This window comes from Hibiscus syriacus, unplaced genomic scaffold (genome assembly GCF_006381635.1).
Source record: "Hibiscus syriacus cultivar Baekdansim isolate YM2019G1 unplaced genomic scaffold, ASM638163v2 tig00110160_pilon, whole genome shotgun sequence".
NCBI classification, from domain to species: Eukaryota; Viridiplantae; Streptophyta; class Magnoliopsida; order Malvales; family Malvaceae; genus Hibiscus; species Hibiscus syriacus.
Window position 1 is genome coordinate 849502 of NW_024062608.1, and position 27211 is coordinate 876712.

Here is a 27211-nt window from a genome sequence, read left to right on the forward strand (position 1 = left end):
ACATGTATGTGTATACATATATCTAATATCATATAACACGTATCACAAATGCATTTATTCACATAGGTTATTCCATATGGCTTTTATCATTTCTCATTTGTTCATGTAACATTGCATGTCATATCAAGTAACATATAATAACATACATCCATTTCTATGTACTAATGCACACATAGTAATCACATAACATTTTATAAGTTACTTATTACCATAGTAACTCCATCATTGGCTCATCGCAAGCCAATGCTTGATCAATCACATAAGTACAATTTAAATTGCACTCACCTTAGCCTTGTTTTGATTCAATCCTAATCCTTTGATTATTCCAGAACTTGTTTAGGCTTAATAACTACATAAATTTAACATTTCAAAATAATTAACAGAAGCCTAAACCTTAAACTTGATATTAATAACTTAAGCCCAAAATTCCATATTTTTTTATTTAGGGGGGAAATTTGTACCCCCTGCGTAATCTGGAATTTTTGTTCAAGCCTAGAAAATCATTGTTCATGCACGAAAATTCACTATATCAACTTAAATTCTTCATGTTTTATTCCCTTTTCTATTCTTAACTCAAATATACATACTTAAACTAATTTATATCCATTTATTTCATCTTAAACCTCAAAATCCCATCTTTCATAAGGAATCAATAATCATACCGAAATTTTCAATATGTTCTAATTTCAATTCTATCAATTCATATCTCTTAATTAAGCTGATGACAAGTCGAATTTAACTTCAAATTCAACTTATCAACTCTTTTACAGAAATTCTCTTAAAAACTTATTTTCTGTAATCTTTTATAACTTCTTCATCTTTTGATTATAAGATAAATTGAACAAATAATCAACAAAATAGAAAACTCACCTTTGCCTAGCTTCCACGGTTGGAGAAGAAGAAAGGAAGAAGAAGAAGAAATGTTTTCATTTTACTCTCCCCACGTTTTATCTTATATTAAAGGAGAAAATATATTTCCTTATCAATTGACCATTTTGCCCTTTAATTCTTTGGATAATTACTAACAACTTTCAGGAAATATCCTCAAATAAATCATTAAATTATTTAACTATTCTGCTTTAATCACCAAAATCTGAAATTTTACAATTTAATCACTAACCCGTAATTTGGATGTTATAGAAAAGATAAGCCAAAATAATCAAAGTACTCTGGAAACGATCACTAAAATCCAAGAGTCATTGGTTGATCAAATTATTGCCAAGCTATATAGCTTGAATCAGACAAGCGCACCTAGGGTAGGGTCATCTGAAGGGGTAGCTATGCCACCTACCCCGTAGGTGGTTATCTCACCTGGAATCTTACCAGGACTACAAGGGGACTCGTCCGCTGCAAAAGCAAAAGCCTCATATGCTGTAAAGGTACAGACTTCTGTATCCAACTCTGAGAATAATCTGGATGATTACCATATACTGGATTTTGATTAGGAAGACAATGTAAGGAAAATGGAAGAAATGATCAAACTCCTAGAAAACCAAATGAAGGTGGTTAATAGGGACCATGATTATTATGGAGTCGATGCTCTAGAACTGAGCTTAGTCCCGAATTTGGTGCTCCCACCAAAATTCAAAGTCCCCGAATTTGAGAAATTTGATAAGAACAATTGCACTTCAGCTCACATTACCATGTTCTGTCAGAAGATGACAAAATATGTAGGAAATGATCAACTCCTGATTCATTGCTTCCAGGAGAGTCTGTCTGGTTCAGACATCTGGTGGTACAATCAGCTGAATCGATGTCATATCAAGAGCTGGAAAGATCTAGCCAAGTCATTCTTGGAATAATACAAACATATAAATGATATCAGACAAGATCGAGTTATGCTACAAAGCATGGAGAAAAAACATAACGAAATTTTTAGACAATATGCATATAGATTGAGCGATTTAGCTGTGCAAGTTCATCCACCCTTGGATGAGAAGGAAACCAGGAAACTCTTCGTGCAAACCCTGAAGACTCCTTACTTCGGGCACCTGGTTGCAATCACATCAGGAATTTTCTCTGATTTAGTTATAGCATGGGAGATGATCAAAGTGGCCATAAAACAAGGCAAGATCGAGGGAGGGGAATCAAGAAAGAAACCTCCTATGAAGAAGAGAGATGGAGAGATTAATAACATTAATACCTACAACGCCAATAAAGGGGTTATAATCTTTAACTTAAAAATAACTACAGTTGTACCGTTAGGTGCTTCTAGTCAAAATTTGAGGGAACCTAGGAAAGAAAGAGAAAATGAGCATTTCGATCATATTCCCATGACGTACAAGGAATTATATCAACAACTCTTTGACACTCATGTAGTGTCACCATACCCGGTGGAACCTATAAAGCCCCTATAGCCCAGATGGTATGATGAGAACACTCACTGCAATATCATGGTGGTTTATCGGGGCACACTATTGAAAATCGCATCGTGTTCAAGAGGATCGTGCAAAGAATACGTAATAAGAATTGGATCTACTTCGACTTAGGAGCACGAAATATTGCACAAAATTATTTGCCTAATCATCAAGAGACTGGGATTAATGCAGTCACTACAGATAAAGACAAGAAAGTTCAAACTGGTGTTTCTGAAATAAAGTCTCTTTTGGCTTAGGTATTGAGGCAAATGGTAAAAGTAGGGTTTCTTGTACCACATTTTGATACATCAAGGAATGAAGATGGTAACCAGTGTTGTTACCACAATGAAGAAGGGCATGAGGTGCAAGATTGCCCGAAGTTTAATGACTTGATCCAGCTCTTGATGAATAGGAAGGAGCTGGAATTCTATAACGAAATCTAAGACTCTCTAGAAGTAGATGTTTGTACGAATGGAGAGTCATCTAAAAGTGTATATGGAAGGGACGTCCTTTGGTAATTACCCCTAAAGTGATAGCAGAGAAAACATAAGCAAAAGTAGTGATCACAACACCTCGACCATTTTTCTACAAGGACAACAAGCAAGTGCCTTAGAAGTATGAATGCCAAGTAAGCACCCCGAAGGAAGATGACAACAAAGTGGGGTATACCATGGGGAAACACTACTCCCAAGAGGCTAAGGCTCCCAGAGACCACTTGAACCCTTCAAAGAGGATGTGCTGACAATAAACGAGCCAATAAAGGAGGAAGAAGCTATAGAGTTTCTGAAATTTTTAAAGCACAACGAGTACAACATCGTAGACCAATTACATAGCCTGCCGACACGTATTTCAATGTTAACACTGCTGCTAAGTTCAGAAGCATATAAGGAAGCACTTTTAAAGGTCCTAAATCAGGCGTTTGTGCCACAAGACATATCGGTCATCAAAATGGATCGACTGGTTAACAATATTCAAGCTGATGATGAGATTCTGTCTGGTGGAAGAGGTCGAGCTAAGACATTACACATCACCACTCATTGTAAGGGGCACGCCTTATCGAGTGTGTTAATTGAAAATGGTTCAGCCCTTAATATGATGCCTTTGGTTACGTTGAAAAGGTTTCCAATAGATACTTCTCACATGAGAACATGCCAGAGTGTGGTCCGAGCATTTGACGAGACCAAGAGGTAGGTAATTAGCAAGATTGAGGTGTCATTAACCATTGGACCTACTACTTACAGTATTTAATTTTTGATAATGAACATCATGCCTTCCTATAACTGCCTTTTGGGAAGGCCCTGGATCCATGAAGTTGGAGCAGTACCATCTACGCTGCACTAGAAAGTCAAGTTTGTCATTGACAGGGCTCTTGTAATTATTAATGCCGAAAAAGATATTGTGGTGAGTGTAACTACTGACGCCCCATACATAGAAATAAATGATGAAGCGAGAGAATGTTCGTTCCGCTCCTTAGAATTTGTGAATGCCACATTTGTGGCTGAAGGAGGAATGATTTCCAAACCGCGACTCTCCGAATGCAGTAAAATGGAGATTTAGCAGACCTTGGGAAGAGGTGCCAAGATAGGAAGAGGATTTGGGAATTTGTTGCAAGGAATGATCAACCCTGTCCTTCTTATAACAAAGTTAGACCAGTTTGGGCTTAGTTTTTAGCCCAGTCAACAATAGAAGAGGAAGGAAATCCAAAAAGGCTGAGACAGAAGGTTGACCAGATTGAACGAGAAAGATTTTCAATGGGAACTCATGGTTTTTCCACTTCTTTATGAAACATTTAAATCCTTTGGTTATGAGTTTGGGACCACCTCACCAGATTTGGAGGCTGTTTTGAAAGATTGAAGTATTAACGCTATAACCACAGAAAATGCCGAAAATACGGATAGGACAGGAATCCGCCATTTGCCACTTGGGTCAGTGCTTAGCAATTGGACGGCTGAAAAATTGCCTTTGGTTTTCAAATTTCTTTCTGAGTAATACTCAAACTATCCCTATTCTCCTACAACAAGGGAAATAGGTGATCTTTTATAAGGGTGAATAAATGTTTTTTTTTAAATTCAATAAAAGATGCAGTTTCTTTCATGGCAAACATTTTTCTTATTTCATTTCTTTTGAACTCAATTTTCTTTCATTCAGTACTTTTTTTTTAACTCAATTTTCTTTTATTCAGTACTTCATTTCATTATATTTGGAATTTAATTTCCGATAATTCTATGTGGGATATTTTCCTCTCACGCATACAAATTTCATTTCTCTTTCAGGTCCCAAGATAATGATAATGCAGGCAATGATGATCCTGAACCGGAAGTGGATTTTGGGCAGTTCAATTGTCTTGGGGAAGTTGATGAATGTGACGATGAAAACGAGTATAGTTTACCTTCCGAATTATTAAGGATGGTAGAAAGAGAATACAAGCAAACATTGCCACATGAAGAGAAAATCGAAGAACTGAATCTGGGTACAGAATAAGAAAGAAAGGAAGTCAAAATTGGCACAACTCTCTTAACTGAAGCAAGAAAAAACTTAATATTCTTACTTCAAGAATACAGAGATGTGTTTGCATGGTCGTATCAAGACATGTCGGACCTAGATACAGATATATTAGTCCACAAATTGCCTATCAAACTAGAATGCAAACCTGTACAACAAAAGCTAAGGAGAATGAGACCTGAAATGCTTCTTAAGATCAAGGAAGAGGTCAAGAAATAGTTCGATGTCGGCTTCATTTAAGTGGCCAAGTATCTGGAATAGGTGGCTAACATAGTGTCGATTCCAAAGAAAGATGGAAAACTACGCATGTGTGTTGATTATCGAGACCTTAAGAAGGAAAGTCCCAAAGATAACTTTCCTCTGCTGCACATAGACACTTTAGAGGATAATACCATCGGGAACACTTTCTTCTCGTTCATGGACGAATTCTCAAGATATAACCAGATTAAGATGTATCCTGAGGACATGGAAAAGACCATATTCATCACAATGTGGGGAACTTTCTGCTACAAGATGATGCCCTTCAGATTAAAGAATGTTGGGACAAAATATCAAAGAGTTATGGTGACATTGTTTCATGACATGATGCACAAAGAAGTTAAGGTTTATGTCAATTACATGATTGTCAAGGCACAAACTGAAAATAAACATGTCGAGAATCTGAGAAATCTCCTTCAAAGGTTAAGAAAATTCCAACTGATATTGAACCCCAACAAGTGTACCTTTGGGGTAATATCTAGAAAGCTGTTAGGCTTTGTGGTCAGCAGAAGAGGCATCGAATTCGATAAAGATAAAGTCAAAGCCATCCAGAATTTACCTTCCCCACAAACATAGAAAGAGGTTCGAGATTTTCTGGGCAAGTTAAATTACAAAGAGTGGTTCATATCTCAACTGACAGACAAGTGCGACCCAGTTCTTCACCTTCTTCGAAAAAATAACTCTGGAACATAGAATGAGGATTGTCAGACTGCATTCGAGAAAATAAAACAATACTTATCTCGCACTCCTATCTTAATGTCCCCCATCCAGGTCAAACCTCTATTCTTGTATTTATATATATTCGAGAATTCAATGGGGTGTGTTATGGGTCAGCATGATGAATCCGGAAAAAAAAAGGGTCATTTACTACCTGAGCAAGAAGTTCACTAATTGCGAGGTCAGATATCCTCCCATCGAAAAGGTTTGATCTGCTTTAGTCTACGCTACGTGTAGATTCAGACAATACATGTTGCACCACACCACTTGGTCGATTTTCAAGGTAGACCCACTAAAGTATATGATGGGTGTGTCTACTCTCTCTGGAAGGTTAGCCTGATGGCAGATGGTGTTATCTAAATTTCACATCGAGTACGTGAAAAATGCATTTTGATGGTGCATCAAATGCATTAGGACATGGCATTGGGGAAATAATGGTCTCCCCTGAAGGAAATCATTACCCATTTACTAGCAGACTGAATTTCGATTGTACCAACAACATGGAAGAGTATGAGGATTGTGTTTTGGAGATTTGGATTTAGTGATCTATCAGCTCCGTGGAGAGTGAAATGAAGGATGTAAAGCTGGTAGAGTACCGAATGCTAATATTGGATCTACTCAAAGAATTTGATGAAGTCTCATTCCATTATGTGCCTAGAGAAGAAAACCAAATGGTTGATGCTTTAGCTACCTTGGCAATCACATTTAAGGTGGGCAGGGAGTCTGATATGATGTCAATTAACATGAAGTTATATGAATACCCAGCTCATTGTTACCAAATCGAGGAAGTAAAAGACACTAAGCCTTGGTACCGTGACATTCTGCAATACATCAAGAACCGAATTTATCCAGAGGAAGCCACCGAAACTAATAAAAGAACTATTAGAAGAATGGAGGGTGGATATGTTCTTGATGGAGAAGTCTTGTACAAGAAAAGCCATGATCATATCCTGTTGAGATGTGTTGATGCATAAGAGGCAAAGTTGATATTAGAAGAGGTACATAACGGAGTTTGTGAAATGCATGCAAATGGACATATGATATCGGGGAAAATTATGAGATGCATATATTTTTGGTCCACATTGGAAAACGACTGCATCAATTATGTTAGAAGATGTCACAAATGTCAAATCTATGGGGATAAAATCAATGTTTCATCTCAACCTCTTCATGTAATGACCGCACCATGGCCATTCTCTATGTGGGGTATAGATGTTATCGGGAAAATTCACCCGAAGGCTTCAAACGGTCATCGTTTCATTCTTGTGGCAATCGACTATTTCACGAAATGGGTAGAGTCTACATCATATGTCAGTGTCACTCAATTCACTATTTGTAAGTTCTTAAAAAAAAGATCATATGTTGGTATGATTTACCTAAAAGAATCATTATCGATAATGCCACGAACATGAACAATAAGATGATGGATGCTTCTTTTGAATAATTTAACATAAAGCATCATAACTCTACTATTTATAGACCGAAGATTAATATAGCAGTAGAAGCGGCAAACAAAAACATCAAGAAGATAATGGAAAAAATAACTAAGACATATAATGATTGGCACGAGAAATTACCTTTTGCTTTGTTTGCTTATCGAACCTCGGTATGAACTTCGACTGGGGCAACCCCATTCTCATTAGCATATGGGATAGAGACAGTGTTGCCCATTGAGGTAGAGATTTTGTCACTCCGGGTCTTGTCAGAAGTTAAACTAGATGATGCATAATGGGTCCAAACTTGATATGCTCAGTTGAACCTAATAGATGAAAAGAGGTTGAAAGCCATTCACCATGGTAAACTCTACCAAAAACGAATGATTTGAGCACATAATAAAAAGGTGCCCCAAGAGTATTCCATTAAGGAGATATTGTGCTTTCTTTGGAGGAGCGTTGATTCTGACTAAAATGGACGAGCCAGAACTGCCAAAACCCATTAATTCATATGCAGTCGAAAAATATTTTGCTTAGGGTGAAAATACGAAAAGGCACCCTAAGTTAAAAAAAATGAGAAAAGAAAAATGTTTAGGGTGAAAACCAAAAAGGGTGCCTTAAATTGAAAAAAAAGTGGGTCCAAGATGAAAACCCGCAAAGGGTGACTTGAAACCAAGGATGGATCTAAGTTGAAAACTCGAAAGGGCAATTTGGATAATGATTCAGGAAAGGTTTCGAGTCACGACCTCCAAATCTTCTACATACTTAATGATTCAGAGAAATGTTGCACTTCCGAACATTGTCGTATTTTCGAAATCCCCTTGACAAAGGTTGCACTCAAAAGTTATCTAACGATGTATCAGTTCAAAAACACCCGCATTAATGTTCCAGAATATTTTCCATACACTCTGTTCCTTTTTCCTTATAAATAAATATGACCATTTCTCTAAGTTAATTCCTTTTAAGCATCTTGGGTTGAATTTAAACTTAATGATTTATTCACTTTTGAAAAGATAATTGCGTATTACTATACAAAGATTTTGTTTTGAAAGGTACATATATTCGAAAGTCGATCAAGGCTTATGCACCATACTTGAGATAACTGAAAGACATTGCCCAAACCAAGACTAGAAATAACATTCTATACATCGAATTTAAGCATGTTGAAAAATCCAATATCAAGAATCAGAAATTCAAGATTCCAGAATCAAGAGTCATCAAGACTGACAACCAGAAATTGAGATTTCTCTCCAAATCCTAAAATAACTTATTTCACATATGCATTTTAGGTACACATAAGAGCATTGCATCCATAGCATCGCATATATGCATAATTTTTTAGATTCTTGTTAGAGTCAATTTCAACTTCACAACGAAAGATATTGAACTTGAAGCACAACTTCACAGCGAATGAGTCATCCACAATTTCAATTTCACAACGAAAGATATTGAACTCGCAACGATCCAATTTACAAAATTGGATTTCCACTTCACAACGAAGGACATCTAATTCAAAGCTCAACTTCTCATCGAATGAGCCATCCACGATTTTAATTTCACGAAGAAGGATATCGTGCCCAATGGATTTATGGATTGACTTAGTGTAATAGAAAATACGTCATCTGCAACAACATGGGGTTATCTCCCAGCCTAGTACAACAAAACTCAAGGAGAGAAGAGTTATCTGTCAACGAGAACTTTTGAGTGTGATCTCATTCAGTTCGAGGACGTATTTACCGCAAGGTAGCAGCAAGTAACTACTTTCCGATCAAATTTTCATACCAAGGTCTTTAAACCGAGAAGAAGACCAATGTTGGCTAAGATTGGTAACAAGAAGCCACTTTTCGATTCAAATTTTGAATTATTATTTCAACTTCACAATGAAGGATATCATTGTTTAAAGACAACTCCTGAGTCATCCACGGTATGACTCAACAATAAGAAATCGTCCCCCTCTATTCTGTATTCTACAGCAGAGGGTAGTTGATAAGATTTCAATGGCAACCTTAAGTTGAAATTTCAAGCTCAGAAGTCAACCATTCTCACAAAAGCAGACTACCCATATGCACCGAACAAAAATTTGTGCCTTTTTGTTTTTGCCCTATTTTCATTACACAATAATGGGCAAAGAGGGGCAGATGTAGTCACTCATTTTCGCCTGGGGTATTATTTAATATATATAATATATACAAAATTTTGAAAACATATATAATATATATAGTTTTTGAAAACGTTTTGAAAACATATATATAATATATAGTTTTTGAAAACATTTTGAAAATATATATATAATATATAGTTTTTGAAAATATTTTGAAAATATATATTTTTTAAAAATATTTATATATTATATATTATTTATTTATTATGTTATTGTAATTTATTATTGATTTTCATTTTTATTTATTTTCTTTCTTTTTGTTATTTGGTCCAAATAGGGAGTCCAAGTTCAAGTCAAATAAGGGCATGAAGGAGCCCAACCGGGTGGCAGGCCTGGCCCAGCAAACGAACCCGACCAAGAGTCCAGCAAACTGACCTGGCCTGACCCAAGTTCGCTTGACCTAGCGAACTAGGGTTTTCAATTTAAGTAAAAGCGTCACACGATTATCAGCCGTGGGATTAAGCATCGATCGAACGACCCAGATCGTATATCATCTAGGGTTTATGAAACCCTAAAAATGTTATCACACATAACCGATCCTGAGCCGTTGGATCTGCAGCCAATCCAACGACCCAAAACAGAGACCAGCCTTAGTGTTTTCAACAACCCTCAACCGTCGAGCAAAGGGAATTCGACCAATTTGAAGAAGTCATCCCCTAGTGGGAAACTATTTTCTTAGCACAATCAACAATCAACCCAACGTGATTTCATAGGATTCAAAAAACATGTATTTCTATCCTAGTGAAACACTAAACTGAACGAAAAATAAGGAAATCTTAGTCTATAAATTCTTGTAAATTCAAAGAAAAAACAGGTTAGAAATTGAAGCAAAGGACTTGTAATTTCGAAAAGAAACGTAATAAAAACAAGGTATTTTCTGTTACCTTTCTCGGCTTTGCACATGCATGTTGGTGTTTGGTTCATTTTGTTTTTTTACTCGAAAAACCACGAAAAGAGAAATCGATGATCGGGAGGAGGGGCATGCGAAAGATCTTTCTTAGATCTAGCCCACCTTAAGGTTGTTTTATAAAAACGGTGGGGATATTTGAAAAGAGAAATAAAAAAGCTTTTGAACGGTATAAAAAGAAGTGGGTTTCATCGCCGATGAATAGCCGCCGACGAGGCGGAGCATGGTCGGATTCTGGGTTTCAGTTGAATGTTCTTCGTTTCATGAAGAACACTTCAGAAAAATTTTTGAAGCTTTATTTGATCGGTCTCAAAGGGGGAGAGAAAAATGAAATTTGTTTCTGATTGTTGGGCTTTATAGTTGACCCAAATACCCAACCGGATCCCCTAAGGATGTGCATGTTTTCACACTGTAGGGTCTAATTGCAGAGCTAGTCCCCGAGTTATTTTTAAAATCTATTTTATGCTTTAAATTTAATTTTAGTTCCGATTTTTCTCTTAAATTCACCACTCACTTTACTTTATTTTTCAATTTGGTTCTTTCTTTATTTAATTCATGTTTCTATTTAATTATGTTTAAAGAGTTATTATATTTTTGAGTTCTTGATCCTATATTTTTATTTATTTTTATTATTTTTATTTAACTGATTTTTTTCTTCATTTGTACTTGATCTTGCATTTGGTAGTTTTTTAATTAACCTTTTTTTGCATCGTATTCTTCATCACTTCAAGTTTCTAATGTGTAATTTTATTTCTTCACGTAGCATGAACTAGTTCCGTTTATTTTTATCATTCCATTATGTTAATTTTATTTCTATTTATTTCTCAGCACATATATGTATATATTTCTTTTCTCTTTGTTTCATTCAAAGTATTATAATTTAACTTTTGTTAATTTTTCCTTTTGATCAATTCAATATTTTACTTTACAAATCTAACATCTTTTTGATGTTTAGGGTACTTTATAATCAATCGGATGTAAGTAATTTGGATCAAATTTTTACTTTTAATTTAACTTTCAATTTTCGTAATTAAGATAACTGGAAATTAAATTAGTACCGAAAGGGCAGTACAAGGGTGCTAATCCTTCCTTAACTGTAACCGACTCCCAAACCCGATATATTTTTGGTAAGACGCAAATAAGATAATAGAAATAAACCGAGGTGTCCGATCAACCTAAATTTTTTTTAAAAAATGATCAGTGGCGGCTCTAACACATTTATCTAAGTCGAAGCTCAATTCCAGGCCCACCCAAAAGAAGGTTGCAACACATATACCAAAACACTTGCCTAATTATATTTTGAATAATTCTAAGGATTTTTCGCAAACCTTTGCACATTGTATAATAAGCTAGCATATAAAATGATGCCTAAAAAATATCTGAGAGATGATTATATGTGTATATTGATGTGAATAACTTATAATGTTTCTTATCTATATTTAGCTGCAAAATTTGTAAGTCTCAACATCGGGTAAAAATACTTTGTATAATTGTTGATAATATAATTGTATGGTAATAAAATCATTTATAGTACGCATACATGTATGATATAAAAATGTACGATATTTTAATGATAGTTAATATAGATATGAAATTAAAAGCATATTAGCTTTGTTAATTCGACTATGTGAATATTATTCATTTATTTTTGTGTCTATATGTTATAAGTATATATTATGAATAGTATACTATTGTTTTTAATTTTTGAATAATTTATGATTTTATAGTTTGTGTTATGTCTTTAAATATTCAATAGTGTTTTTAGTATTTTTAATTTTTAGTAATTTAATTTTTAGTAATTTAATTTTTATTTTTATTATTTTTATATTTAAAATAATTTTATTTTTTAAAAAATTAAATAAGTATTTGAACTTAAAAAATAATTTAACCTTCGAATTTTAAAAAAATATATGTTATCTATCACGTCATCAATCATTATGGACTAATATGTTGGCACCATGAGCTATCATATAAATATTGTAACGAATAACATTCAATTTCATAACTTAAAAGATCAAGGATTATATTAAGTGTAAAAAAATTTAAGGGCCACACTACTTTTTTATTTATAAAACATTGAAAACTTATATTTTTAAGCCTAAATTTTATAAGAGGGAAACAATGTTGGCGAAGAAATAAGGAAACGGAGAAAAGGAAATTTAAAGTCTAAAATTGATGTCCAAATGATATAATTTTCTTTTGCATCAATTAAAGGATGTTAGTACTAAATAATTTATATTATTTCTTAAAATTTTAAATTCAAATATCATATATAAAAAAATATAAATATTTTAAAATGTCACATTATATTGCCAGTGACTATTAGTTCTCTTGTTTTTTTATGTTATGTCTTTTATCTTTTTTGCTTGAGTATTTTTAATTTTGAATAAGATTCTCAGTCCTTGTAACATGATTTTTCTATGCTCTTGTAGCACACGTTTTCTCTGCTCTTAAGGCACGATCCTAATGGTTTTTGGTAAGTTTTTGCATACCTTTGCGGTTGTTTTAGTTTTCACACAAAATCTGTCACGACATTTATTTTCTTATTGGTTAGTCGGTGGTCACGTATAGACAAATCCCTTCTTTTGGTAAAAGTTTGTTCACCGATGTAATCAAATTGTGTAGCGAAGCAGCCTGCCAGATTATTTGGTTCGCTCTCCACTCTTTTATCACTTAGTCAAGCATCTCATTTGACAAAGATTAAAGGAGTTTTTATGAAGTTTATTGGATTTTGATGTTGATCTTCATTCTCATTGTAAGGTTTTATTGTTCTTCGTAACTTTAGTTTTAATTTTTCTTTTGTATGAGTATTTTGGTGACTATTGTCTCTAAATTTCCCTCTATATTTTGATGTGTTGTAATTTAATTCCTTCTATTAATAATAGAATCCAGTTGTCAATGTTAAAAAATGCTTAATACAAAAATAAGTGCATGGACTTTGCCTCAAAAATCGTTTTAGTGCCTAAAGAAATTTTCACTAAAATTAAGTGCCTGAAGTTTTCATCGGAGCACTTTTAGGTGCCTGGACCATAACGGTCGTTAAGTGACACGTGTCGAGCCTTGATAATTTTGAGAATTTATTTTAAAATTTTTTAAAAATAAAAAAATATTTTTATTAAAAAAATAATCCCCGTGCAACAACAACCCTCTTCCCTTTCTTCCTACCTTCGCCATTCCCCCCTTTCCCCCTTCCATGGTCGTCAGTCAGCTAGTCGTGGCCGTCACCGCCATCGTCTTAGTACCGGAGTCTACTCCTGATCAAACCCTCGTCGGCCTTTCGTTGTAAGCTGCCACCGTTTTTTGTTGAGAAACATTCAAAGGTTTATCATATTTTAAGTCACTATAGTTGTTTTTTGTCGATTTTGGTCAATCTCGATGTTCATAAGCCACACTATCACCACCATTCGAACCATTGTACAATTCTGTTCAAAATTTATCCTGGTCGTCACTCCGTCGGTGCTCCTCTAGCATTCCATCGTGGAGATTAAGATTTAAAGATTTAAGGATTTGGATTTTGGGGATTCGGGTGATAGTAAGGGCGATGATTGATCGATGTGTGGCCGACGATGAGTGGGTGATCGTTCGCCGATGATGATGGTGGTCGGCGATTGTTGGAACGGGGTTGAAATGAGAGATTTTAGTTTTTTTTAGATTTTTTATAATTTCATTAAAAGTTTGAGGTTTTTTTATAAATAAATTAAGTTTTTTAAATATTTTATTTTTCATTAAAAATTGATATTTTTATTATAAAAATAAAAAAACAATGGTGGGCACATAAAAGTATAACTGAGAAAACGTTAGGTACCAATTTTTAGCAAAAAAATTCTTTAAGCACCAAATCATATTTAGAGATAAAGTTTAGGCACTTAATTTTGTATTAAGCCAAAACTGTAATTGTCGGTGTCATAGATTATTTTCGTATATACACTTATTGCAAATACCCTTTTACTCCAACTGTAGGAAGTTGCATTTGGGCAATTTTATATTAAAAACCCCAAATAAATAATCTAAAGAAATAGGACCCTCCAGAAAATATTTGAAAGAATAACCCCCAAATCGTCCACATCATATGACCTCGCAGCCTGCAAACAACGTGTTAAATCCTCGCACCCTCCAACACGTGAGATACATTCAACGTGGGCACACTTTCCAAGTAAGTCGATAAAATAATTGGATAAGCGTGAGGTAGCCTTTATGATCCAAAATATTGCGAGATTTATGGGGTACCTTGCTGCCTACAAAACGTGAGGTTCTTTCGAATTCCATATAGCATCCTAATTTGAAACGTAGAAATTAAATAAATATAATAAATATAATAATAATAATAATAATTATTAATAATAATAATTATTAAATATAATAAATAATTAAAATATAATAATATATAAATATAGTAATTAAAATAGATATTTTATAAAAAATAATTATAATATATTTTGTAAATTTTGAAATAATAAAAATTTATATGTATAAAATATTAAATATAATAAATAATAAATAATATTATATTTAAAAGATAAAAGCTGGTAGCAATTTCGCATCTTGCAGGGCACGAGTTGCATTTAAAACCACGCTTTCCCAGGTGTGAGAACGGTTATAAATAGGGCCCTCTACTCCTATTCATCGCCATACACATCCCTTTCATATATTCAAAGATTAAAAAATTTCATATCATGGTGGCGAGTCTATTAAGACATGATGGAAATCACGTATTTGATTATTGGAGGTGAAATGATGAGGTAAATTAATTAATATTATTTTGTATTTTTACTATTTATTTATTTATTGATTTAGTTTATTTGTTTCGATATTTAAATAGTTTTTTAATATTTATATTTCGTAGGGATATGAACGTGTATTAAAGTGTCATATAAATTGTGTGACACTGCCCGATGCAAATATTATTGACTATTTACATTTAGCGGATTTCTGATATATCATTAGTATAATTGGTGATGGTGTGAAGTTGCATCATCCACTTATAAATGCATTGGTGAAAAAATGGAGACCGGAGACGCACACGTTTCATTTGGAGGGTCGATGAAGTTGTATGTATTGTTTTCTGATGCTGATGATGGTACCACTGTGCCAAGTTGGAGATGAGCGGAGTTCGACTTTGATCTAACTATTGACAGCCCGACGGTAAATTTGAGAAATGACTTCAATTTGTTAAGCACACACAATACAAGAACAATTTGGGTGCATCATCATTTTTGATGCCAAGGCATTCTTGCATTGCTAGATTCGAGTTTGACTTGAACATGCCACCAACGTAACAATCCAGTTTAACCCGTTCGATGATTTCTCATCTAGACGATATTAAACATATATCCCTTCTGTAGATAACATCTTAACACATATGGGGAGACATTCTTTTACTAGTGTGCATGACGTTGATATTGGGGAACCGATTCGTGAGCAGTCTCGTGATCGACAATCACATGCAGTAGTGGCTAACTTTGATTTAAATGAGGTTGAACTATTTCGCTTAGAGGGGGATCATTCTGACGAATAACCAATAAAGGACCTCGACCCCGGTGGTGATGCGTTAGACCCCTTCTATGAAGAACCAGAAGACCTTGACATACCACCAGAAGTAGAAGACAACGAAGAATACAACCCAATTTCAATGGTTCCACCTGCTGCAACGCTCCAAAATTTTTCTAATTCCCACACATTGAGCAATACAATCAACATAATGATGGTGATCACTATGTTAGAATGGTTTTCAGGTTAATATAATGTTTTAATTTTTTATTATTTATTTTGATTTGTTTATTGGTAAGTTGACAATTTTATTTACTTTTTTTACGAATGAGTTTTAGGACAAAAGAACAAGATGTGGATGGAATCAAGAACTACAACATACGTCGCTCCGTCACGTCAACTATGAAAAATATTTGATGTGGATAAGTACATCGTTGAGTGTCTCCACAAGAAGTAGGGATGTAATTGGAGGGTTCGTGTATCACGATTAAAGATGATAAACAACCTTTGGAAGCTTAGAAAATACATCCAACCACATACATGCACCGCCAACATCTTGAATCAAGATCATCGTAACTTGGATGTGTGCGTGCTTTCTGAAGCCTTCATTCTGCTGCTCAAATCAAAACCACGTATTACAATTACAACCTGTATTGCTTCAGTTAAATCGCTATATGGGTACACAGTTACCAACCACAAAAGCATGGTATGCATGGTATCAGGCCCAACAAAAATTATCCGGCCAATCAGAGGAATTATACGATGAATTGTTGACATGGCTTAAACTAATGTAGAAACATATTCCGGGAATAGATTGGAAAAAGTCTCGGCTTACGAAAATGATCGTGTTATACAAGGTGTCTACCAATTCTACCGGTTCTTTTGGACTTTTTTGCAATGCATTTCGACACTGCAAGCCGATTGTTCAAATCGACGACACTTGGTTATATGTTCGATACACTTAAATAATGTTATTGACGGTTGCACAAGATGACAACAGAAAAACTATTCCCATCGCCTTTGTAATTGTCGAAAATGAAGATATCGACTTTTGAGAATTCTTCCTTATGAACTTACAAACATATGTTCTATCACATGTGATGCAAGATATAGATGATGGGAGTTTTCTTATTTCTGACAGAGGCGCTGGTATTAAATACGTACTCCAGCGTATGAGCCCGTCTTACCAACCCCCAATATCTATAATCGATACTATTTATGACATATTTTCGCAACCTATTTACAGAATTTCAAGAGTCAAGATGAGTGTCTAATGGTGCTTTGAAATGGGTACGTCTTTCACCCTTTTAGTCTTACCATATATTTACAAAAAAATATTTCAAATTAATTATTCCACTTTTTATTAATAGGTTACACACAGTTCATACGTGAGTTTGAGGACCTGATGCAGGAACTGAGACACATGAATTTTGAGAGCTTCAAATATCTTGCTAGAATCCAAAAAAAGAAATGGCTTTGATCATTTGACGGGGGTAGACGGTATGGTCACATGACAACGAACTTGGCTAAGACAATAAATTTATCACTAAAGGGAGTGTGCTATTTGCCTATCATATCCATTGTCAAAGTGACATATTATCGACTAACAACCCTTTTCACAACCTTGGGAAGGAAAGCAGTTGACTGGATGGCAGGTGGCCACCAAATCTAGTCAGACATTCTCAGAAAATTGTAAACATTCCAGCAGTATTCCAACGCGATGAGTGTCATATGTTTCTCTCGTGAAATGTCATTATTTCGTGTATCAGAATTTGCGAAGCCATTGGAAGGCATACAACACAACGCATACATGATTAATTTACGAGAAAACATGTAAGTGTAAATTCTTCCAAACTTTTAAATACTCGTGTGCGCACACCATTGATGTTGCTTCTTCTGTTCCGATATCCTAAATGAGATTCGTTGATCGAGTTTACTTACTTGAAACTATATTCAATGTTTATGAATATGAGTTCCCTCCCATTGGAAATGAATGGTATTTGGATGAAGTTGATAATGAACCTACAATATGACCAAATTATGCACTACGACGAAAAAATCGGTCGTCCACGATCAACCTAGATTTTTTATGACGAGGATTTGGTTGAACGTCAAGAAAGAACCAGACAACTGAAATTATGCCCTATATGTAGGAATCCCAAACACACGAAGAACAAATGTCCCAATCGCTCAGGCCGACATATCAATTAAATGAGCTTTTTGTATTATTTCTTTTTTAATTAACAACATATATTACTTAGTTTTCAATTTCTTTCGATTTCTTCATTCACCAAATCATGTTTTCCAACCTTTTCCAACACAATTTTTATACTCATTAAAATATCTTGTACGTGGTCAAATTAGCCTTAACATAAATATAAGTTGCAATACTATACCTCTAAGCATATAAATTCTGAAATCACTCATATTTACAAACAAGAAATAACACTCCAATATGTCTATCAAACCATTTTTTTCTTCTTCCTTCACAAAACCATGATTTGTAACCATTTTCAACGTTATTTTTACACCGCTTAAAATGTTTTATATATGATGATATTATAGTCACATTAAAGATAAATTGCTACACTACACGTTTATAATTAAAATTTTTAAAAAAAATCAGTTTCCCACAACCTTTGATTCTGTTGTGGATCTGTTATCTATCGTTTTTTTTACTTCAATTGATTCTTTAATTTTAATGACTTTAATTTTTTGAGATTTTTTTTCTGGGTTTGTTTCTTTATGTAAAATACTTTTCAAAGCTCAAATCTTCCAACTTTTGAGTTTATTTAGATTTTATTTTTGCTTATTGAAAAACCCTTTTTTCTCCCTTTAAGATTAACTGAAGTTGTGGATCTAAGAGATTTACTTTGGCTTTGTATATGGTTACCTCATAAATTTCTGATCTGGATTCCTTCATTTCATCTGTTTGGCTTACTGGATTTTTTCAGAAAATTTGTAAAATGCTTACAATCTTTCCTCTCTCTCCTCCTTATTAGTTTTTACACTGTTCTTCAATTCCGTGTTTGGATTTGTTTCTCTCTTTCTTGAAATTGGGTGTTTGGATCCGTTTCTCACTTTCTCTCTTCCTTTGAATTTTTGTGTTTGATCTCTCTTCGTTAAATTCACCAAATAGATTCTATACTTTATGAAAATTAGGGTTCTGATCTATTTTTGGTTTTCAAATTTGATTCAAATTTACGATATAATCTGGATTTCATTATCTTATGAGTTGCTATATAGGTTCAATCTTCATCACGTTTGCTTGATCTATATCGGATTTGGAGTTAAATCCAAGCTTGCTTGCTTTAGCGTGTTTAGTTTAGTACAGAAGTCGGATAAATTTCCTTTATACGGACTCTCTCCCAATATTCGTTGGAGTTGCTTCTGCTTTTTGCTTTTTGCATGTGAACGTTACCGGCAACCACATTAAAGTTCCAAAGCAGAACCTTCGCCGGAAAGCAATCCCGCCGGAAAATAGCAACTACTTCCTACTTGCCAGCCAGGTACATATAGTGGTCGGCCAGGTATTTAAACGTGCTATGCTAGTGTTTTACGCAATTTACCATGTAATTGTTAATAAACTTACTTATTATCATTACAATTCAAATTTTTCAAAAAAAAAGTTTTGAAATTGACAGTAAACATTAGAACGTATTTTATAAATTAACAATCAATATTATTCTTTTTTTCTCCCCTTTTAACACTAGGCTTTTAGCAATTAAATATATTCATAAATATTCACCCCGCATAATAATAAAAATCATTATTATTCTATTTTCGTAGTTCCTCGTAGCTTCGGCTATAGATGATTACTTGAGGTCATGTCCTTCTTTTAGATCCCATAGGGCGTATAGCAGGCGGGCTCGACAGAGTGGTGTCAAGGAGACTAGACTTAGAGTTTGTATGTTGCATGTAGGTACATTAAATGCTAGGCTGTTAGAGCTAACCAACGTACTAAGTAATAGGAAAATAGATTTTGCATGTATTCAAGAGACTAGGTGGAAAGGGGCTCGCACCAGAGAGTGTGACGGGTACAAGCTGTGGTATTCAGGCGTAAATAACGCTAGAAATGGGGTGGGTATCTTGGTATCCTCTAGGCTCAAGGAAAATGTAGTTGAAGTTTGTAGATACCATGATAGGATCATGATGTTTAAGGTTATTATAGAAGTGGAAGTGGTGAATGTCCTTTCAGTGTACGCCCCACACGTTGGCCTAGGGGAGGGGAAAAACGTTGCTTCTGGGATTTGTTAGATGATGTACTTAGGAGTATTCCGGAGGACCAAAGAGTTTTCATAGGGGGAGACTTCAATGGCCATATAGGTAGTGAAATCGACAGGTATGACGGTGTTCATGGGGGTTTCGATTTTGGTAGTAGGAACAAAGAGGGGCGTACGTTGCTTGAATTTGCTACTGCACACGATATGGTGGTCACTAAATCTTTCTTTAACAAGAGAGATGTGAACTTGATTACGTTCCATAGCAGAGGACATTGTACACAAATCGACTACATACTGGTTCGAAATCGGGATTGATGGGCTTACATTGACTGTAAGGTATTCCTTGAAGAGGCATGTGCATCACAACATAGATTGTTGGTTTTGGTGTTCCGCGTACGCAATGAGGGGAGCACTCATAGGAGGGCTAAACTAGGTAAACCTAGGATCCTTTGAAAGAACTTACATGAAGCGACAGCTGATGACTTTAGGAGTAAGGTTTTTTCTCATACATGTTTTAGAACTACAAACTCAAATAATACATATATGTTATGGAAGAATATGGAAAATTCCATCAGAGAGGTGGGCAAAAACATCCTTAGGTTGTCGACAGAGAAGGTCAAGGAACATAAAGAATCGTGGTGGTGAAACAACGAAGTTCAAACTAAGGTGAAGACAAAGCAAACTTGCTTCAAGGAGTTGCTACAATGCAATGAAGACGAAGAAAGATCGAGAGCTAAACAAAGATACAAAGAGGCAAAGCAGGAAGCCAAGAAAACAGTGGCTAAAGTAAATGATAAGGCATACGAGGAAATGTACAAGAGATTAGACACCAAGGAATGACAAAATGACATCTTCAAGCTTGCAAAATCCAGGGAGAATAGGAAAAAGGATCTAGGTAGTATTAGGTTTATTAAGGACTACAATGGTGTTCTTTTAGTAAAGATCATGATATTAAGAGGGCTTATGGTAGTTACTTCTTTGGCTTATTTAATAACGATGCCTCTCCATGTAGAGATAGTAACGTTGATGGGTCAGCCGACCATCATACATCGGCCAATGACTACCCTACAAGTAGGATTGAGATTGAGGAAGTCAAAATAGCCCTTAGAAAGATGAGGAGGGACAAAACTGTCGGTCCAGATCAAATTCCTATCACTGTGTGGTTGACCTTAGGAGAATATGGAGTAAAGTGGTTTACCAACATCTTTAATAGTATTTTAGAGACTGCCAAGATGCCAGAGGAGTGGAGAGAGTCGACGGTGATACCAATCTATAAGAATAAAGGAGATCCCCAACGTTGTGGTAATTACAGAGGTATTAAACTACTCAGTCATACCATGAAGCTATGGGAAAGGGTGATAGAGGCTAGGTTGAGATAGGTTACTAGGGTTTCGGAAAACCAATTTGGCTTTATGCCAGATAGGTCTACTATGGAGGTGATTCATCTACTTCAACAGCTTTTGGAGAAATATAGGGAAAAAATAGAGATCTTCACATGGCGTTCATTGACATTGAGAAGGCATATGATAAAGTACCCCACGATACGATCTGGAAGACCTTGGAAACGAGACGGATCCAAACTGCTTATATCCGGGCGATTCGTGATATGTATTGTAGATCTACTACATACGTCAGGACTACAGTTGGCGACACCGAGGCATTCCCAGTGGAAATCGAACTCCACCAGGGGTCGAATCTTAGCCCTTACATCTTCGCCTTGATTATGGTTATGCGACACCAGACGGTGTTCCATGGTGTATGCTTTTCGCTGACGACATTGTCCTAGTTGCTGAAACAAAAAATGAGTTGAATAGTAGACTGGATACCTGAAAGACTGCTTTGGAAGAAAAAGGTCTAAGGAACAATATTGAAAAGACAGAGTATTTATGTTCAAACTTCAATGGGAACCAAAACGATGAAGATGTAGAAGTTTGCATCAAAGGACACGTTCTCCCCTCAAAGGATTGTTTCAAATACCTAGGGTCTATGATACATAAAGATAAGGGTGTAGACGATGATGTTACACACCGTATAAAGGTGGGATGGCTAAAGTGAAGGGTTGCTACTGGAGTTTTGTGTGACAAGAAGGTGCCTCTAAAACTTAAGGAAAAATTTTATAGAATGACAATAAGACCAGCGTTGCTGTATAGATCCGAATGTTGGGCAATCAAGAAGGATCATGTAAGGAGGATAAAGGTCGCAGAAATGAGAATGCTTCGATGGGTATGAGGTAGGACTCTGTGGGACATGGCACCAAACTCTACAATTAGGATGTCCTTGGGGGTGGTGCCTGTATCCAAAAAATTGATGGAGGGAAGACTACGGTGGTTTGGGCATGTCCTTAGGTGACAACCATCAGATGCGGTCAGGAGGGTAGAGTCGATTACAACCGACGATGCCAGAAGGAGAGGACGACCAATGAGGAAATTGGTAGACTGCTTGAGATCTGATTTGAAGGATTTAACCCTTACCGAGGACATGACCTCTGACAGGAAAGTATAGAGACTTAAGACCAGGGTAGTCGAATAGTGTGGGCCACAACTATAAGGTGTAGCATCTTGTCTTCTTTTTTAATGTCTTAGTAGTAATTTCCATGACTTCTACTTTTTATACGGTTCTGTCATTGGAATTTATGAAAGCTTAGAACTAGGGTAGCGGAGTAGTGTTGCCTTAGTTTAGGTTTTAACCCATTTGACTTTATACCTTCTCGTAGCTTGCTATCGCTGACTACTGTATATCATTCTCTTCATGTTTCCTCTTTTTAAATTTTGCCAGGACTTACGTTTTCTGTTTATATGCAGATATTTTTACGCAGGGATTACTTCCCCATTACAGATGCGCATATGGAGACTGAATATGAAGTCTGTTCAACTATGTATTTATTTATTTATTTATACATACATTGTATTTTATCTTTATTTTTAATTTTCTAACTTCCGGAGATCTTCCACGGAAGCTGCTCTCTACCTAGCGTTGGGGGCAGCCTACTACCCTATCTCCCCTTACCCCCATTGCATATGGGAATAGGATTTTGTTGTTTTTGTTATTGTACACTAAAGGTAGGGTATGAAATCTATTGTCCTTGCGCTTTATAGGTCGAAAGATCCCCATAAATCTCGCGATATTTTGGATCATAAAAGCTACCTCGCACTTCACAATACGTGAGGTCATTTTATCTAATTGTTTTATTGGCTTACTTGGAAAGTACGTCTACGTCGAATGTATCTTACGTGTTGGAGGGTGCGAGGATTTAATACGCTGTTAACAGGTCTCGATGTCGTATGATGTAGATGATTTGGGGTTATTCTTTCAAATATTTCTAGATAACTCTATTTTTTAGATAATTGTTTATTCGAGGTTTTAATATAAAATTGCCTTGCATTTGGGCCAAAGATTCATTTTCACCAAGTTTGCCCTCTTTATTCGATTCTTCAGACATATCATAATCAAGCCTGAGAAAAATCAAAGCTTGACTCTCAAGGCTTGACTTTGAACCTTCCAGAAGACTCGTAGTTGAAAGAGACGATGTATCAGAAGTGAACACTCTCTTCACTGGTAGACTACGGTTCTCTCATTTTCCTCGAGTTTTCCTTCAATTTTCTCGCTCCTTCAACCCCGTATCTTGCATTACCTCAGTGCCTTTCTTTTCTTATATTTGAAGCTTCATTTTTTATTTTTATTTATTATTCTTAGTTTTTTTTTTGTCAAGATTGCTCCTTGAGTGGCTGGGTTATACCTTGTTGGTGGTCAGCTTAGAGTTTTGAGCTTATTCTGCTCAGGATTTCAACTGAGAAGAAATCGGTAAACCATCTGTCTTCAACTTTCCAGCTGGAATTCAGGAACTTTTAATCTCATAAATTTCTAGGATATTTGAAAACTTTAATCTTTTTTTAATTTTGGGATTATTGGTTTGTTTTTATTTCCCGGATCTCATTGGGGTATACGCCTTGACAGCTGTCTCTGGGTGTTTTAAGATGTTACTCAAGCTTGCTTCTTTTGGTCATTTGTTGAACTTCAGGAACACATTTTCTGGATTTTCTTGTGTTCTTTTTTTTAGAAATTTTAATTTGAGAACACCATCTTAGGCCACTTTATTACTGGTTTCTACTTAGATTTGGGATTTTGGTACTCTATAGATTACTGAAACCTATAAGATTGTCATTCCTCTGCCATTTTACCTAGAATTGATCCTTGTAGTGTAAAGAAAGTTATTTTAGCTTTGTAAACTGATTGATACAAGCCAAAAATGCTTCTGGGTTTCTAAAATCTTCGCCATTACCATTTGAATCTTTATCAGCCATGATGGAATTTCAGTCTAGCAAAACGAAAGGGGGTAGTCCAGAACCATCATCCCAAGTCAAACCGGATTTGCAGTTGGAAGCTGACTTGAGCTCCTACGAGACTGCTTGTAGACGTGATTCAACTCTGCAAAATTTCGATGCATTACTCCAGGAACGTACTAGCCACGTCATCAGCACACTTGCGGCCGGTTCGGGTGTTCAGTCCATGTCCTTTAACTCACTCAAAGTGGTTACTGGCAGTCTTCTTGAAACCAACCAGGCAGTGGCCAAAATCATTTTAGAAAGTCAGAGAGATTGGAACAATCCGGACTTGTTTTCTTTGGTGGAGGAATACTTTGAGAACAGCAAAAAGACTTTAGACTTTTGTACTGACCTTGAGAATTGCCTCAAACGTGCTCGAAACAATCAGTTAATTATTCAGTTGGCTGTTAATTATTTTGATGAAGAGGTAGCATTAGGAGTTGGGCCTGAGGGGAGGAAATTTGTGAAGACATTGGAAGAACTAAGGAAATTCAAAGCAGCTGAAGAGCCATTCCCCAAGGAGTTCTTTTTACTGTTAGACTCGGTCCGTAGACAGCAGGAATCAATGCTGGGGAAGTTGCTGGCACGGAAGAGAAAGCTCGATAAGAAATGGAAATCAATGAAAACATGGAGGAGGGTGTCAAATGTGTTGTTTGTAGCGACATTTGTCTCTGTGTTGATATTTTCTGTGGTGGCAGCAGCCGTAGCTGCACCACCTGTTGTGACAGCTTTGGCAGAGGTATTGTCAGTTTCTATAGGTTCAGTTGGAAGATGGTGCAACTCGCTTTGGAAGCGCTATGAGAAAGAGGTGAAAGAGCAGATGGAAATAACAACTACAATGGATTTCTTTACTCGTATTACAATCTATGATATAGATGACGTAAGGTTGCTTGTTAGCCAATTGGAGATCAAGATTGAGTCACTGTTGCAGACTGCTGATTTTGTACTAAGGCAAGATGTATTGAAGCTTGCAATGGATGAGATCAAGAGAAAGCTGGGAGAATTTATGGAAATCATCGAGATATTGGGTCAACAGGCCGATAAGTGTGGCCACGATATTAGGATGGCGAGGGCAGTGATTTTGCAGCGGATGATGAGGCACTCTAGCACATCGACAACTGGAGAAGGCCCTTGGGAACTCTAACAATGACATACCTCACCATGTTCATGTCGTACCGATTTTATGCTCCAGGTAATGGAATTCCACCTCTACTCATAGGTGAGTATATGTGAAATTGATCCTATATAGTAACTATCTTATTCAACCGATCTAATTTTGCTTCATCCTTGGACTAGACTTAATTGGGTCATTTGGTTGAATGAAAAAGGTTTTCAGTTTGGAATTCATTTGCTTATTTTTTAGACTTCCCTTCTTATACCCAAAACATGCCGACTCTGCAGTAGTCGCCACTCCGATGTTATATTTGATATTTCGGTGATATTTAATATATGAACATTGGGCTGATTGAATCATTACTCATTGATCTCCATGCTTGGTTACTAGACGGTGTTGTACTCGATGCTATATGATGATATATAGGGTGTGACGTGTGCACTCAGCTGTGAGAAAACATATATGTGATGTAATGCTCTTATGTGCTTAGGGTTGATTGCCACTTGATCTCCATGCTTGTTTCTTGTCCTAGCAGGTGGTGTTGTGCTTCACTCTGTTCAGTGCTATGGGTATTACCCCAAGTCCGGTTTTCTTTGGACCGACTTCTATCATGAATCGGAACCCTTTGTTACCTTGCGGGGGAGGCACTGTTATAGTAATAAAGTTGTAAGTTGAGGAGTCTGAATTTTCAGCAGTTCATGCTGAATTGTTGAAAGCATTGGAACATTCGCTTGTGATCTGGATTCCAGTTGCTGGACTTGATCAATTTGAATTAGGATATTTTACAACTGTTATAAAAAAAATGACATTCTAAGTCATCCTGAGAAAGGAGAAGGGGTAAAATTATAGTTTTTATCCATGTATCTCGATCTTTATATTTTAATTTGACATGATTTGTTCTTTTTATCTTAAATGTTGTGCTTAAATTTAAGTCACCACCACCGTCGATTGATGTGTAATTTAAAAAAGAGGAATAACTTTAGTAAGGTTTTATTTTTGTCATAAAAGTTTACAATATGGTCAACACTGTTAAGGACATTGTACATTTTAGTCACTTGATTGTCATTCTATCATTAAACTATTAGTTACTTGTATCATGCATCCTCAGACTACGATTATTATTTTAAATTAGTCTTCAAACTTTTTACATTTCAATTTTATCTTCAAATTATGACTTTCAATTTAAATTGATCCTTCAACTTGTAAATGTTTTAATTTCATCCTTAAACTATTGGTATATGATATTCACGACTTTTATTAATAAGATCGTTTAAAAATATTATTTTTTGACAAAATTTAAGAATATTATTAATTGTTATATAAAAACTATATATTATACTCCTCCGTCCCATGATTTTTGTCCATTTTGTATATTTCAAATTTTTATAATTAGTTTAACATTAATTATTATTTATATTATATATATATCAATATTTATTTTATTATGATTTAACAATAGAATAACAATAGTATGATCAAATATACAATTTCTCTATTGACATTGATTATTTTTAAACTTTTTTTTTGAGACAAATAAACTGAAAATTTATTAACGTCGAGTGATTGTTTAAATAATTTATTTTTAAAAAACTAATTGAAATAATAAAATTGAGATACTTTTTTTTTAAAAAAAAGTAGTTTAATAAAAATAATTATTTTAGTTATTATAACTCACACTTAGGGAATATTTAAATTTGAGTTTCGAATTATTTCTAAATATTTAACTTTTG

General features: G+C 35.2%; 1 protein-coding gene across 3 annotated transcripts; it reads left to right on the plus strand.

Annotated features, from left to right (window-relative positions):
* Nucleotides 1–13626: 13626 nt before the first annotated feature.
* Nucleotides 13627–25747, plus strand: LOC120216371 (UPF0496 protein At2g18630-like). Of its 3 annotated transcripts, XM_039213817.1 has the most exons (4): nucleotides 13627–13637; nucleotides 22117–22120; nucleotides 23739–23884; nucleotides 24343–25747. In XM_039213817.1, exon 4 carries the CDS (start codon nucleotides 24345–24347, stop codon nucleotides 25509–25511), a length of 1167 nt encoding a protein of 388 aa, XP_039069748.1. In that variant the 5' UTR covers nucleotides 13627–13637; nucleotides 22117–22120; nucleotides 23739–23884; nucleotides 24343–24344; the 3' UTR covers nucleotides 25512–25747. The 3 variants fall into 3 exon arrangements, with proteins under 3 accessions (XP_039069748.1, XP_039069749.1, XP_039069750.1); XM_039213818.1 differs by lacking the exons at nucleotides 13627–13637; nucleotides 22117–22120 and adding an exon at nucleotides 23537–23600 and having other exon boundaries at nucleotides 23755–23884; XM_039213819.1 differs by lacking the exons at nucleotides 13627–13637; nucleotides 22117–22120 and having other exon boundaries at nucleotides 23648–23846.
* The last annotated feature ends 1464 nt before the right edge of the window (nucleotides 25748–27211 follow it).